Here is a 16,361-nt window from a genome sequence, read left to right as displayed (position 1 = left end):
GGCTTCATAATCAAGTTACCCAAGGCAACGGGTGGACTTGATGCCATTTTGGGTGATCGTCGACAGATTAGCAAAATCCGCGCACTTCCTACAATTTTAAAGAAACAGGCAAAATAGAGAGGTTAACTAGAACGTGTGTCCAAGAGATTAGTTAGACTGCACGGTGTTCCAATATTTGTTATCTCCGTTAGAGATAGCAGAATCATCTCCCAGTCCAGGCAGTCACTTCAGAAATCTTTGGGAACTAGGCTAGTCATGATACATAGCCTACCAACCTTAAACCAATAAACAGAATGAGAGAACGATTCAAGCAATTGAAGTCATGCTGATAGCATATGTGATCGACTTTGTTAAAGCATGGGATACCCATTTACCAACTAGTCGATTCCTTTACCATGCTAGCATTTAAAGTTGCTCCATTCAAAACCTTCTATGGTCGCAAGTGAAAATCCTCTCTGCACTGGACTAAAGTAGGTGACACGCAACTAGCTAGAGACCCAATTTACAGACAGCAATTTCGCTGGTTCGGAAATCATACGAGAAACTACCAAGAAGAGAGTACAAATCAAGGAGAGACGTGAAGCTCCCAGGTTCAGATAGAAAAGCTACGTCTTCGATAAGAGAAAACCCTTGGAATTCTAAGTTGGTGACCTCGTCATGTGAAGGTCTCACCCCGGAAGGGCATGATACACTTCGGAAAGCGTGGAATACTAAATCCAAGGTACAAAAGATCATTAGATATTCTCACTAGAGTTGATCCAGTAGCTTATAGACCCCGACTACCTCGAGAATCCAACAACATACACCCTACTTTCCACGTATTTATCTTTAAAATTGGTTGTCTGACGAGACTCTTGTTGTCCCAGTCGATTAGATCGAGGTAAGCGAGAGCCTCAAATTTGTGGAGGAATCCGTAGAAATCCTAGACATTGAAGTCAATAGGACTAATCAGATCCCTATCCCGCTAGTGAGAGTCCGCTTGAGTGCGTAGCGAGGACCCAATTTCACTTGGGATTGTGAGGATCATCTGAAACATAAGTTTCTACCTCTTTTCCCTTCGTCCAAGTGTATACCTTAGACATAATTTCGGGACGAAATTCCCTCTAACAAGGGGATGATGTGACAACCCAAAATTTTATTCTCGTGAAGTCAAACACATCAACTTAATGTCAAACTAACTTCTTTAATTATCTTAATATAGTTAGAGTAATGATTTATAAGTGTTTGAACCTTGCATTCAAAAGTGTAGTGTGTCTACATTGGAAAGTCCCTTAGGAATTGAGAACCTTCGCATGGCCGCAAACCCTTCGGAGCCGTGAACAACTTCGGAGCCGTGAACGAATTCGGAACCATGAACCTCGTGCGCACCGTAAACTCTTCACCACCTTCGGCCGTGAGCCCCTCGGCAGTGAACCCTTCTCGGCGGTGAACACTTTGGGCCCCACATTTCTCCCTATATAGATATGTTTAAGCCATTATTTCTTCATTCCTCATCTTCCAACCGTGAACCCTCCCATTCTCTCTCAAGTATCATATTCAAGAAACCCCTTTTCTTCCCTTAAACACCTCTTTTCTTTTGTATCATCTTGGAATACAACAAAGGGGCCTTCAAGCACTTGCTAAACACCAAAATCTTCAAGTGTTCTTCATGTTCTTGGGTCGTGAACCACTCATAGGGCCATACACCTTTCTTATTGGGCCGTAAACATTCAACTTGGGCCGTGAACACTCCTTCCTGGCCGTAAACTCCATTTCAGCATCCTAACTTGCTTCTAACACTCTTTTGGTGAGCTATTCTTGCATCATAAGTTGATTACCTATCACCTTTGTGGTTATAATCACTAATATAATGCATATATGTATCATTATATGCTATATATGACTCATTTGTACTCCGGAACTTCACTCGTAGGAGTAACACTCTTATTCCAGTCTTCAATCAAATCACTCACATAAGGTGAGTTCATACCCCTATAATCTACCTTTTAAATGATTTTAAATGCTTTTTAAGGGGGGGGGGTACAAGTTGAACACAATTAAATTGTGTTAATATTTACCCGTGATATCAATCACATAAAAGGTTTTCTTATGCTTTTAAATATTGTGTTATAATAAAAGATTACTAAATACTTCCAAAATGACTTAAAGTCATTTAGACTCTTTTTAAATATTGTTAAACTCTTTTAATACTGTTAAACTCTTTTAAAATGTTTTATAAACTCTTTTATCTTATAATTGTCAAAATCATGTATATATATAGGTTTATAAATAAGACTTAAAGGGCTTAGGACTAATGAATTGCCTTATTTCCTTTTCCTTGTTTGGATGTGGGCTTAAGGTGGTGTTATTTGTCCGAAGGTCGTTTCCCTCTTAATTATATTATATTATATTATATTATATATATATATATATATATATATATATGAATATAAAAAGTTACTTCCATTAATATTGTTACCTTTGTATCATGTTGAGCAAAGGGGTACATTCATGAGAGATCATGCTAATCAGATAGACCGTATAAATTATAATAGGTATAATTTATGAATCAAACGAGAAATCTATTTTCTAGATAAGTATACGAGGTCTAAACTACTTTGTCAAGAAAAGGGTATAATTCGATCTTTACTCAAACTAAAATGTGATGATACGTCTTCACGACATAGCAATATACTTTCTATGTTACATTCTTGTAACCAGAGTCTCCTGGAGGGAGAGCGGGCATTGTGTGTATAGATCTATACGGGACCGACAATTCCACATCCCGACTGTTAGCTACAGTTTCGCCGGCAGGCCAATGGGTGACAAATGTCACATATTCAGTTTTGACACCGGAAGGTCGTCGTGTTCATTCTAGTCTATTAGTATGGTTACAACTTTATCACATTTTAACCCTAATTAACCAGTTTAATAATAGGGTAGTTATTCACTAGTAGTCTACTTTTAAGAAATACTACTGTATCAATCACTCTCCACAAACAAAACAGATCGGTTTTTTGGGATTTAAAACTACTTAACAGAACGGTTTTATGGGATTTAAAACTACTTAACATAATGGTTTTATGGGATTTAAAACTACTTAAACAGAACGGTTTTATGGAATTAAAACTACTTTTCACCCACCAATCGGAAAACAATTTTCTTATAATTTTATGGATAGTTAAAATTATGTTAAACCTTATTATAAGTACAATAATACTTAAACAGAAACGGTTTTAGGAGATTAAAACTACTTATCAATTGTAAAGCAGAAAATATAGGATTTTCTGGAGGAACATGCGAACTTTTCCAAGAACTTGGAGTATACTTTATATAACTAAAATACTTATGAACTCACCAGCTTCAATGTTGATCCTCTCTTTCAAAATAACTTGTATTCTCAGGAATCCAGTAGACAGGTACACTCCCGGAGCTTTTGAGAAGACAGCCTAGTACCGTGCTGTGTCTTTTGTCTTTTACTATATCTACTTTTGATGTTTGAATATGTAATGTTTAAACACTTATGTAAAAACTTGTACATTATTAATGCAATGGTTGTTTGTACTTTGATTACTATAATGCATGTGTTGTGATACTTGACATGACGTCCTCCGCCCCTGAACGTTTTCGCCGTTCTGGTTTGGGGGTGTGACAGTTTTATTAGACCGAGTAGCTCACCGTGGGGAGCATCGATCCTTTTAAAACAAGCTGAAGGTCAAGAACCGTTATCCACTTCCGAGGATCGACTATTTATTCGATCAGTTGGAGGGGGCATCTTGGTTTTCCAAGATTGATTTGAGATCTGGATAATACCAGATGAGATTGTGCGAGGAGGATATTCAGAAGACGGCCTTTAGAACTCGTTATGGGCATTACGAGTTTGTGGTGATGCCTTTCGGGCTCACCAACGCATCGGCAACATTCATGGATCTCATGAACCGGGTGTGCAGGCCTATGTTGGACCGGTCGGTGATTGTGTTCATCGATGAAATCTTGGTGTATTTGAGTTCCAGAGAGTAGCATGAGGAGCATCTGCGAGAGGTTCTTGGGGTTTTGAGGTCGGAGAGGCTTTATGCCAAATTCTCCAAGTGTGATTTCTGGTTGCGAGAGGTCCAGTTCTTGGGACACCTCGTTAATCAGAATGGGATATTGGTCGATCCGGCTAAGATTGAGGCAGTTATGAGATGGGAGGTGCCGAGATCCCCATCCGAGATCAGGAGTTTTCTGGGACTGGCCGAATACTATCGGAGATTTATCAAGGATTTATCCAAGATTGCGGTTCCTCTCACTAGATTGACCCGGAAAGGCGTTACTTTTGTTTGGGGACCTGAGCAGCAGTCATCATTCGAGACTCTTCGCCAGAGGTTGTGTGAAGCTCTGGTGTTAGCCCTTCCGGAGGGAGTGGAGGACTTCGTAGTCTACTGTGATGCATCTATTTCAGGGATGGGTGCGGTGTTGATGCAGAGGGGTCATGTGATATCATATGCGTCGAGGCAGCTGAAGCCTCATGAGACGAGGTATCCCACCCATGATTTGGAGTTGGGGGCGGTGGTGATCGCCATCAAGATTTGGCGCCACTATCTTTATGGTGTCTGGTGTACCATAAACACGGACCATAAGAGCCTGAAGTACCTGATGGATCAGCCCAAACTTAATATGAGACAGAGGAGATGGTTGGATGTAGTGAAGGACTACGACTGTGAGATCTTATATCACCCAGGCAAGGCTAATGTTGTAGCCGATGCCTTGAGTCGTAGAGCCGAGAGCGTTCCGATCCGAGATGTGTGTATGAGGATGACGGTGATGACTCCAGTCTTAGATACCATCCGAGAGGCTCAGGTGGAGGCTGTGAGACTGGACAACAGCAAGAGAGAGCGTGTGGTCGAGTAGGTTTCCGAGTTTCAGACAAATAGTCGGGGGCTTATGATTTTCTGAGGTCGGATTTGGGTGCCATATACAGGTGGAGCTCGACATATATTGATGGAGGAGGCGCATAGATTGAGATTTTCTATTCATCTTGGGGCCACTAAGATGTATTTGGATTTGAAGAGGGATTATTGGTGGCATTGTATGAAGAAGGATGTGGCTTGGGTAGTCGAGAGATGCTTGACCTGTCGTCGGGTCAAGGCAGAGCACATGGGTCAGCTGCAGCCTTAAGAGGTGCCCAAGTGGAAGTCGGAACAGGTCACCATGGATTTAATCACCAAGCTACCGAGGACCGCGTGTGGGGTAGACGCGGTATGGGTGATTGTAGACCGGTTGACGAAGAGTGCTCACTTCCTCGCTATCAGTGAGAGCTCTTCTACAAAGAAATTGGCTGAAATCTATGTTTGATAGGTGGTGGCACGACATGGGGTGCCGACATCGAGAGTGTCAGATCGGGATGTGCATTTTACTTCCACATTCTGGAAGAAGTTTCAGGAGGAGTTGGGTACTCGGCTGCACTTCAATACAGCTTACCACCCACAGACAGACGGACAGAGTGAACGGACGATTCAGACGCTCGAGGACATGCTGCGTGCATGTATCATGGACGTCGGTGGAAGTTGGGACACCTATTTGCCCTTGGCAGAGTTTTCTTACAACAACAACCATCATACTAGTATCGACATGCCTCCCTTCGAGCTTCTATACGGGAGGATGTGTCGGACTCCCATCTGTTGGGGAGAGGTGGGGCAAAGAGTGATGGGGAGCACTGAGATAGTGCTCAAGACGATTGAGCAGATTCAGCAAGTCAGACAGACGTTACTGACAACCCAAAGTCGCCAGAAGAGTTATGCAGATCGGCGACGATCCGAGCTAGAGTTCCGGCTTGGAGTTTTTTCCTCCTAATGGTATCCCCTTGGAAAGGGGTGATCCGGTTCAGGAAACGGGGCAAGCTGGGGCCCCGATACATTGGTCCTTTCAGAGTGATCGCCAAAGTAGGTAAGGTAGCTTACCGGCTGGAGCTACCTATAAAGTTGAGTCAGATTCATAACACCTTCCACGTATCTCAGCTGAGGAAGTGTGTAGCCGATGAGACGGCGGTGGTGCCATTAGAGGACAATCAGGTGGATACGAGCATGAATTATATTGAGAGGCCGATTGCGATATTGGACCGGAAAGTGAAGATTCTGAGGAATAAATAGGTGCCCCTGGTTCAGGTCCGATGGCAACATCGGAAGGGGTCCAAGTGGACTTCGGAGTCGGAGTCTGAGTTGTAAGAGCAGTATCCAGAGTTATTTCTGGAGCATGACTTCGAGGGCGAAGTCTGATTCTAGTGGGGGAGAATTGTAACATCCCGACTCCCAGGTATTTCATTTAGTTATTTAATTATTTATTTTTGGGTTTAATAAGTGACTCGAGGAGTTGTGTGTCCGACTCGTCGAGTAGATTTGGATTAGTCATGTGGGTTTAATGACCGACTCGACGAGTCAGAGAGCCGACTCGCCGATTTGGCACTGTGTGAGGAAACCCTAAATCCACGGGTTTGGGGCATATTTAAGGAAACTTATGTCCTCATTTCCGCCTCACCAGCTACCCAACTCCCCTGTGTGAAACCCTAATCGGCCATTGAGCTAAGAGAGAGTGTTTGAGCTAACATTTGAGTGTTTTGGTGGATCTCTTGGAAGGGAAGAAGTGAGAAACAAGCAAGGAATGAGGAGAGGTTGTGGGATCTAATATTCTTTAACTTGGAGCTTCTGTTGGAAGGTAAAAGCCATCACCTTGCTCATCATGTTGTTTAGATCTTGAGAATGAGGAACTTTTGGGGCTTTTTCCATATTTCCTTGAGATTTGGTATGACTTGTGCTTGCCAAGCATTGAGACATCAGATCTGGACCTTGTGAGGTCCATAGAGGCTAAAGGTTCCAGCTTTATCCAGCCATAAGGAGTTCTTGTGCTTAAACACCTTAGTTAGAGTTTGTAGTGGCATTATGCAGCAAATATGCCATGCATAAACGTAAAGATCGAAGCTTTACGTGACATTCGAACCTTGGGAGGCTAGATCTAGGGTTTGGAGTGGTAGATCTGCCTTAAAACGTCTGAATGAGAATGTGACTTAAGGAACTCGACGAGTCAATGAGCTGACTTGATGAGTCGGCTAGGGTTTTCTCTGATGAGTCTGGACAAGGGTGACTCGGCGAGTTGATGAGACAACTCTACGAGTAAAGTTGGATTTTCGCAATGTTCTGAGGAACAATGGGGACTCAGCGAGTCACATAGGTGCACTCGGCGAGTCAGGTCAACAGGGACAGTTGACTCGAGTGTTGACTTCTGTTGACTTTAGGGTTTGGCCAATCATGACTTATGGAGACTAGGGAGGGGTAAAATGGTCTTTTTCCTAATCCAAGAGTTAGATTTAGAATTTTTTATTAAGGTGTTAATTAGAGATAATTATCATATGTGATTAGGCGGAGGCTAGATTCGGTGATTTGTGTTCGAGGAGTACGCATTTCCTTAGCTTTCGTACGAGGTCAGTCTTCTCACTATACTTACCATGAGTGGTATCTTTGTGCGACCGAAGGGTCCTATGTGTTTACTTGAGTTATATGATAGTATGCATTTTGTCTGTGTGAAATATATGCTATATTCTATGTTTACTGAGATAGGACCGGAGGGTCCGAACCGAGTTGTGGGGCCGGAGGGTCTTCACTGAGATACTGGACTGGAGGGTCCAAACCAAGCTGTAAGACCGGAGGGTCCTCACTGAGACACATGACCGGAGGATCCACACCGAGACGCATGAGACCCGAGGGTCCATGTCGAGTTATAGCCATGAGAGGCTTATTATTTGTGTATGTGGTATTTTGGGGAACTCACTAAGCTTCGTGCTTACCATGTTATGTGTATATGTTTCAGGTACCTCTCAGGACCACGGGAAGGCACCGACATGATTGTACACACCTGCCCGAGACTATGTTGAGGATTCTGGGATTTGACTTTTATTGTGGATTTATGATGACATTTGAGACCTTTGTGGTTTTTATGAAAAATTATAATAGTTTATGTGTTTTAAAAATGAAAATTTTGGTTTGAAAATTTCGGTTTTACATAGTGTCCTACAGTATAATGAGGAGACTCACCTCAATCGATAACAGATAAGTCTCATACCTGAGCTACTGGTACGAGAACCTCCTCACACTATTCATATCCAAGAGAACCCTACTTAACAATTAAGGCGATAATCCATAATCAATAGTCCATTACATACTTGCTCTCTACAGTGAAACATCATTTTACCCTTTCAATGCTAGACCCTTCCAAACACGACTTTATGTCCCAAAGTGACCAAACATGCCTTCTGGTGCTATGCTCTGCATACCCCATGCCTCTATGCCCTGCGTAGAGGGCTTAATCGTGAAGACTCAAGGCTACATTAGGCATAGCCTATTTTACGCACCGCGTAGACGCCGATAAATCCTTTTCCATTTTAGCTCTTAATCGGTAAAGACAACCCGTATAAATCTTAGATCTGGTCCTAATGAATGTTTAAAGTGATAAAGTTCCTAACTTTATGCCTTTGCATGGCTTAATGGAGCTCAAGACCAAACCCTGGTTCCATAACATCCTCTAATGACCTCAAACCCTTGCATGGGTGAAAGATAACAACCAAGATCCCATTTTTATGACATATGAACCTCAGAAGCAACAAGAAATGACAACCTTAGGCTATAGAGTAGCACTTACTCACAAAGCCAAACTTATGGGACCAAAAGCATGCAAATCCATAAGATATCCTGGATCTAACCCAAGGAATCATAAAGGTTCAAGCTTTCGATCTTTTGAAGTTGGAAATGAGATGAAAGCTCTGGATCTTAAAGCTTTAGCCACACCTAACCTCTATGATAGAATCCTCCTTCTTCAAAATGCAACAAAAAGCACAAAAGGCCACGCGCTACATAAGGGTACGCCCCACATAGGGCATTAGATGTCTGCGTCCACTCCCCTTTCTACGTCCGGTGTAAAAACCCACCTACACACCACATATGACCATATTTTCAAGAATTTCATACTTTTAGCCATAAATGAAAAGTACCTGAGAAACGGGTGTTACAGCTTACGAGGAGTTTTTGGGCTTTATGGATCCATTTTGGAAGAATTGGGCTTGGTGCATTGAAGACATGGATGAGATTAACTTTTGAAGATGGATCATAGATACTTGAAGATGGGCTTGGACTATCCAATTTGAAGCTTGAAGATGATTGGTTTATTTTGAATCATGTGAAGTGTTGAGGGGACCAGTGGAATCTAAGATAGTGGGGTGGAGTAGTGGAAGTAGGAGCCAATAACATTTGAACATTATTTACGAGGGTAGGGTATCCACCCGCGCAACCGTGAGCGGGTACTTACGCAACTGCCCAGCTAGGGGTATTTTTTGTTATTTGGCTCATTATTTACCTTAGGAATTAGGTCTAGCAGCACACACTTCAAATTTTCCACCACTGGAGCATCTTGGAGGCGATTTTGGAGAGCTAGAGCTATCATCTTCCCATTCTTTTAGTAAGTGCTAATTTCTTGATGTTAAAACACTTTTATGATTATTGTATTGTTGCCATGACTGGCTAACTTCCTTATTTTGGTTGACTTGGGCTATAACCCTTGGATATTTGTGGGCGTTGAAGGATTCATGTTTGATTGTCATTTATATAATGTTATTGATTCTTAGATCATAATTCTTATGCTTGTTTAATACTTTTATCTTGAGTTTCGTACTTGATTGAGCAATTGTTGGTTTATTTCTTTGATTTATCAATAAATCATTGAATTTTCTTAGAACAATGAATTTATGATGGTAGAAATGATCTCTAGCTTATGTATCATGACTCCTTTATGGATGTAAACATTAACATCCTCCTGGAATTAGAAATTCCTTCATTCTTAAGGCTAATCAATTGCTTCAATTGGGTTCTTGATTATGATTAATAAGGTGTGTTGTGGGCTTCTTCAACGTCCATACTACCTTTGAGGAATTTTGGCATATTGTGCTTCATGATTGCTATAACCAATTTGGTGTGAATGATAAGCTTACATATTGAATCCTAATGATAAACAAACAAATGGTCATTTTGTTGAATTGTCTTAGTTGACCAATTCTATATGATATTTGAGCATCTCACCATCTTGCTTAATTGCAAGCATTTTAATTCTTCAAGTCTTTTATTTTTTAAACAATTCATAAAACCCTCTTTTAGTTTAATTGTAGTTAGTTAGTTTTTTTTTCACATGTACAATTGATTGCATGGGTGATTGAATACAACAATTTCCACATGGATCGATCCCCTTTTTACTACTATATTACGTTTTATTTGCAAGAAAAAGAGTGTAATTTTCTTGGTGGATTTGATATCCCACCACTAACATACATCAAGAAACCACAAAAGAACATGATCAAGAAAAGCGATAACTAAATCCAAACATATGAACATGAATATCCTAAAACTAAAAAGAAAATAAATAAGAACAAACAATGTAAAAGAAAGGAACGCGGTCGATCAAGATGACCGACCAACAAATATCAAGATCCATAAGAAAAAATCAAAGAAACCCCTAAGTTTTTGATGATAGAAAACCCTAATTTTCCTAAGAACAAAACACTGTAAAAAAGAATAAAAAAGATATACAAATCAACACCTGAAAAGCTCAAGAAATTCATAAATGATTTAAAAACGACTCAAGAAAGCTTGTGCTCTGATACTATGTAAAACACATAAGAAATCAATATATCAATATATGAAAATGTTTACAAAAGAAGCATCTCACTACATAATCCCTCATTCACTCACAAATGTATTCCTAGATCTACAATATATAACTAAAGAAACTATATACACAATGTTACAGTAAAACCGTAGATATCATAATGTATAAGATGGGAGAATAAGACCAGAGAGAACTCAATGAAACATACACACAAATCTCACTCGCACATACGAGACAATCAGACTCATTCCATAGTTATTTACTATTGGGTCGGGTAAGATACGAGTCATGGTAACCCATGTTTCTCTCGGCTTCAGCAATAAAAGAAACGACCCATAACACATATCTTTGCAAGATTGTGCAACATAACTCCTTCCCCTTAAAAGCTCTTTATTCTACAGCTTCCAAGCACAACATACAAAACACCGCTGCTACAAGAGATATTTCACTTTAAGCCCTTTTATATGCAATCCTACACTCAAACATACCAAGTTAGAAAATATAATGCAAACCAATGTTAATCTTGAAGAATTTTATTTATTTATACATTCTAACATATTTTTGGCGTTATTCAGGTCTTACACAACAACCCCTTAAAAGAAGGGCCAAGAAAGGGGGACAACGGGTAGGAGAAATGGATGTTTGGGCTTTAGAGGGGTTTGGCGTTGCTTATATTTTACAAGAGATGCTTACTCATACATCTGATCATATTAGAGTGCACAAGGAAGTACCTGATACTATAATCTTCGGAGGAAGAATACCGACTCCTGAAGATGCACCAGAATCTTTTCGGTTGTTCGTTCGAGAACTACGACCTTGTGTTCATTCCATGCGGGGGGTAATCATACAGGTAGAAGAGGATTACAACAAGGAAACAATCAAACAAATCTTACTTTCCAACAAATTATGGTTTCCAACAAATTGTAGCATTTGAATATTAATCAACCATACAATGTGTAAAGCAATTACTCAAAATTTAATTACAGGAAGAGATTAATTGCCTTTAGAAGACGCCCTCTCCATCCATGGAAGATGACGAAGCCAGTGACATATAGGAAAATGGCCTTTTGTCCTTTTCTGTTTCCTTGAATTGACCATTTTTTTATTCTGTATTTGGTAGACGCATTGACTTGCAAACTCCTGATGCAATTTTATGGTCGTCAGCAAACCATCAAACATACATATCTAAATTAGACTAAACAACTTGGTTTGGTTTGGATTGGTTGCTAAACATATTCGTTTAAACTTGAGTTGATATATTTTAATCTTGTACTAAAATTATTATCTTATATTAGAAATGACAAAAACAATCCATAGTTTCATTGAGATGAGATTTTTCTAGATATTTTATTTTAGAATCCTTTTATTTACAATACTTTTTCTGCTTAAAAGATTAAACCATAAAACCAAACCCAATCAAAATTTATCAATTTTATCTCTTGTAATCAAACCTGATCATCGCGTTTGATACAACCTTTGAACGAATCAAAATTGTTTGAACGGATAAAAATCCCTACCTTATTTGAATTATTAAGAGATTAAAATGATTCGAACACTAAATTGTTAACTTTTGCTAAGAGCCCTAAATCATTCTCAATGATTCTAGAAAATACAGTAAGAAAGGACTTGGTCTAATTGCGTTTACAAGCTTTTAAGTCCAAAGTCTTTAAGAATTCCTTTTATTTTCTAGCCACTCTTGCAAAATTTGAATGTTGTTTTGGCTTTATGATATTTTTCTAATGTCATTTGTTCAACGAGTAATTGTCAAAGACTCGAATCACTGTTCCTCCCACTCACCTTCCCCCCTTCCGTCTTATAAAATAAACACACGGAGTTTACTCAGCCATTCCACAAGTTGAACTCTCCTTCGTTTCAATTCAACTCCTTATACTTCAATCAATATGGGTGAAGCCAAGGTAAATTTTCTTCTGTTTCTTTTGATTTCAATGACAGAAAATATTCAATAAAAACACCTCAATCGATCATAATTTGGACTTGAATTGAATTTCCAACTCTGTTTTTTTTTTATGATCTTCATGCATGTTCCCTGTTTCATCTCCTCTGTTTTCGAAAAATATCGAAAATCACACACAAAGAGCCAAGAATTTGTCTTTTTTTTTTTCCAAAAATTTTCAATCTAACTTCTATTTCTTGATGGGTTTTACCTACTGTCGATGATTTCACAGAAAAGCGTTTACTTTTTTTCCCAAAACTCATCATCACACTCTATTTTTGTATGCATTCTAGCCTCGTTTATTATCATTCTTGACCTTAACATTCATCTGTTGGAAATTCTGATAATCAATATCATCTTCTGGTATTGAATTTCAGAAAGTAGTTGTGAAGGTGGATGTACACGATGATAAACAGAAAAGGAAGGCTTTGAAGGCAGTTTCAAGTCTTTCAGGTTAATACTCTGTTTGTTTAGTTTTCATTACAGTACAACAAGTTTGACTAAACTAACAAAACTTTTACAGGGATCGAGTCCTTAGCTATGGACATGAAAGACAAGAAATTGACGGTGATCGGTGATGTTGATCCGGTTTGTATCGTCGGAAAACTTAAAAAACATTGGTACACAGAGATAGTGACCGTGGGACCAGCCAAAGAAGAAAAGAAGAAAGTTGGCGATGCTAAGAAAGACGGTGATAAGAAAGATGATGAGAAGAAAGACGATGATAAAGATAAGAAGAAGGAGGAGGAGGAGGCTATTAAAAAATTGGTCGAAGCTTATAGGGCCTACAATCCTTGCATGACACAGCATTACTGTGTCCAGAGTGTAGAAGAGTATCCCAATAGTTGTGTTATTTGCTGAGTTTTCGAAATTGTAAAAGAAACATGGATATACATGTATATCACTATAAGTTATTTTTCATCTCATATCACAAAATCACAAAATGACCATGCCAACCGCGAAATTCACCTAGCGACTTACGAGTAGAAGACAAATAGTCCCCATATATAAAGAGTCCATTGTTGTCCTTATTTTGTCGTTGTGCTCGAAAACAATGCTCGAAGTCTCACTATAACGTCAAGGTGAGGACATCGATGCAAGTAAGTGATCCTTAATCCTTCTTGTTTGAGTACATTTAACAATCAACAAAGGATCAAAAACATACTCGCAAGCAAGTTCATTTTGGAATTTTAGGCTGTGGTAACAATATTAAGGCTTTATAGGTATAAATTGACAATGTTGAAACTAAAAATATAGTAGGGTTAGAATACGAACAACACTATAGTTAATTATCTGTTCTTTGTAGATTAATTCCAATAGAACTATACGTGTGCAAGTGACAACAGAGGTCAACTATATTGCTAATATGAACATATGTGACTTTTTGACTTTTTGTCCTTTCAAAACATTCATTAATTTCTTAATGGTAAACGAATTCTCGGCTTATATCCCTTCGTTATTACATCATTAAATATGAGTCGCCTCTCAATTCAATCTCATATAATTTCAAAAACTAGTTTCTTGATAATATCAATCATAATTATATGGCCACACACTTAGATTCATTCAGGGACCCAAACAATAACTGACGATACTTGTCTACACTCAGAACAGATTTGATGTCACATGCCAAGTTCTGATACCACTTGTTAGGAAGTAAAGCGGATAATTTGCAAAACCAAAAACACACAAGACACAATATTTACATGGTTTGGTCAAGGTGATCTACGTCCACGGGCAGGAGGAAAGTATTGTTTGTTTCAGAGCTCTCAAACAAAGGTTATAAGAACAATTACATAGAGATTCGCCTATCACTCTAGAATTCAAGATACCAAATGACTTGCCATGCATCCCTATTTATACTTGAGAGATCAGACCTAAAACCCTAATGGGCCAACCCCATTAGCCCATAGTCCCACGAATGATGTCAGCCAATCAAAATTTGCCATGCATCATCGTCTGGAACATTCTTCCATGTCACACAACCCATGAGCATCATCCACACACATGATGGAGCACCCTGTACCACAGTGGAGCATCATGATGCACAAGTAGCTCATCCTAAACACTAGTAGCCCAACATCCATCATGGCAGTACAACATGGTGTATTCCTTGAGCATCACCAACTTCTGAGCATCATATAGGACTTCATAACATACATGGCTCATCAGGTATATCATGGTTCATCAAGAAACCAAGATGGGAAAACATGTACAATGTTAGCCCATCTTGTGAAAGGATGGTGCAACATCCTTCATGCTAGGCTCAACATCTCCCAAAGGTGGCGCAATTTCTCTTTGATGGCTCAACTTCTCCATGTCGGTCCAACATCTTCACTTGGCTCAACATATTCATGGCTAAACATCTTAATGGCGCAACATGTTGGATCATGTTGTTCCATGTTTCTCCAAGTTGCCCGAAGTTGCTCCAAGTTGCTCCAACTTGCTCCAAAACCCCTTTTAGATGATCCATTCCTTTGGCACTTAATATGTTCCTTTGTCAGATGATCCAAAGCGATCTCAGATGATCCGTTCCTTTGTCACATGCTCCATGAACCTTAAGTGCTCCATTTAGTTCTAAATGCTCCAAATACTCCATGAGAATGCTCCAAATGCTCAAGTCACATTTAACAATCTCCACCTTGACTTGAGCATCCTCTGAACTCCACCTCAAACAAGAAATTCCTCTCCCTTTCTGCTATCAATCCCCGAAGGGGCTTACCTCCTGCGAACATCAACCAAGTCCAAGTAAAGATTGAACTTCTCTTTGGGCAACGACTTTGTCACCGGAATTTTGAATGCATAACTTGTCATATAACATGATAGGTTTCTCCACCTTCAAAAGAAGACTCTTAATGAGAGCAACCACCAATAAACTATTTTTCTCCATATCACTTTCATGGTCTGAATCTATCAATCCAACCAAGTTCGTATGTCGTGTATTTACACCATACACCAGACAAACATCAAGCGTTTCATTCAAGTGTCACAAGTTCCACTTGACCACTTCCTAATGAGATTTTCCCCGAATTCCTCTAAACGCCAAAGAAGTACCAACATTTTGGACTGATCACAATAGAACATCCGTAAGACTTTCTCAATATAGTGAGAAATGTATAACCATCTTGTTCTTTTATATATCCATATCTCCATCCTTATTATCTTATTTTCAGATCCTAAATCGTTCATCACAAGCTCATTCTCCAAAAATTTCTTCAAGTTGTCTTTCCTGGCATCAACATCAGTAGGCACTTCTTTCCTAGGTTGATCAAGGCATTCCTCACGTCTATGTTGTTCCATGTTACCCTGTTGTTTCGTATTTACCCCTAAACTGTATGGGGTGTCTGTTTCAAACTCCACCTTTTGGCAAGCACCCTGATCGTTCCCCACAAAACTTGTACTACCTCCTCTCTAGTTACACATAGCAGATTCAAAGGTCACATCTTTACTAATAATGAATTTTGGAGTCTTTCCTTCTTCTGTATATCATAGACGATGACCTTTCCCTCCAAATTCATATCCTAGAAATATGCACTTCATTGTCATCAGCTGTAGTTTACCATCATTCACACGAGCGTAAGCAGTGCATCCAAACATTCATAAACCCAAATTCTCAGAGGGTTTTTTCATGACACACCTCTTGAGGAATCTTATAATCAGTTGCAGTTGATGTAGATCTACTCGCTAGATAGCAAGTAGTGTTGACTGCTTCCGCCCAGAAAATCTCAGATAAATCAACATAAAATCA

General features: G+C 39.5%; 1 protein-coding gene across 1 annotated transcript; it reads left to right on the top strand.

Annotated features, from left to right (window-relative positions):
- The first annotated feature begins 12,425 nt into the window (after positions 1–12,425).
- On the top strand, positions 12,426–13,534 carry LOC145118571 (heavy metal-associated isoprenylated plant protein 39-like). The gene is made up of 3 exons (XM_079054270.1): positions 12,426–12,575; positions 12,991–13,066; positions 13,137–13,534. The coding sequence occupies exons 1-3, from the start codon at positions 12,561–12,563 to the stop codon at positions 13,472–13,474; spliced, it is 429 nt and encodes a 142-aa protein (XP_078910396.1). The 5' UTR covers positions 12,426–12,560; the 3' UTR covers positions 13,475–13,534.
- The last annotated feature ends 2,827 nt before the right edge of the window (positions 13,535–16,361 follow it).

The sequence above is a fragment of the Lactuca virosa genome, chromosome 6 (assembly GCF_052849685.1).
Source record: "Lactuca virosa cultivar CGN04683 chromosome 6, Lactuca_virosa_CGN04683_v6, whole genome shotgun sequence".
In the NCBI taxonomy this organism is placed as follows: domain Eukaryota; kingdom Viridiplantae; phylum Streptophyta; class Magnoliopsida; order Asterales; family Asteraceae; genus Lactuca; species Lactuca virosa.
This window is presented reverse-complemented; position numbering and strand designations above follow the sequence as displayed.

Coding starts and splice junctions, on each gene's coding strand:
- LOC145118571 (XM_079054270.1), top strand. Junction 13,067..13,136: donor GGCAGTTTCAAGTCTTTCAG/GTTAATACTCTG, acceptor AAACTTTTACAG/GGATCGAGTCCTTAGCTATG.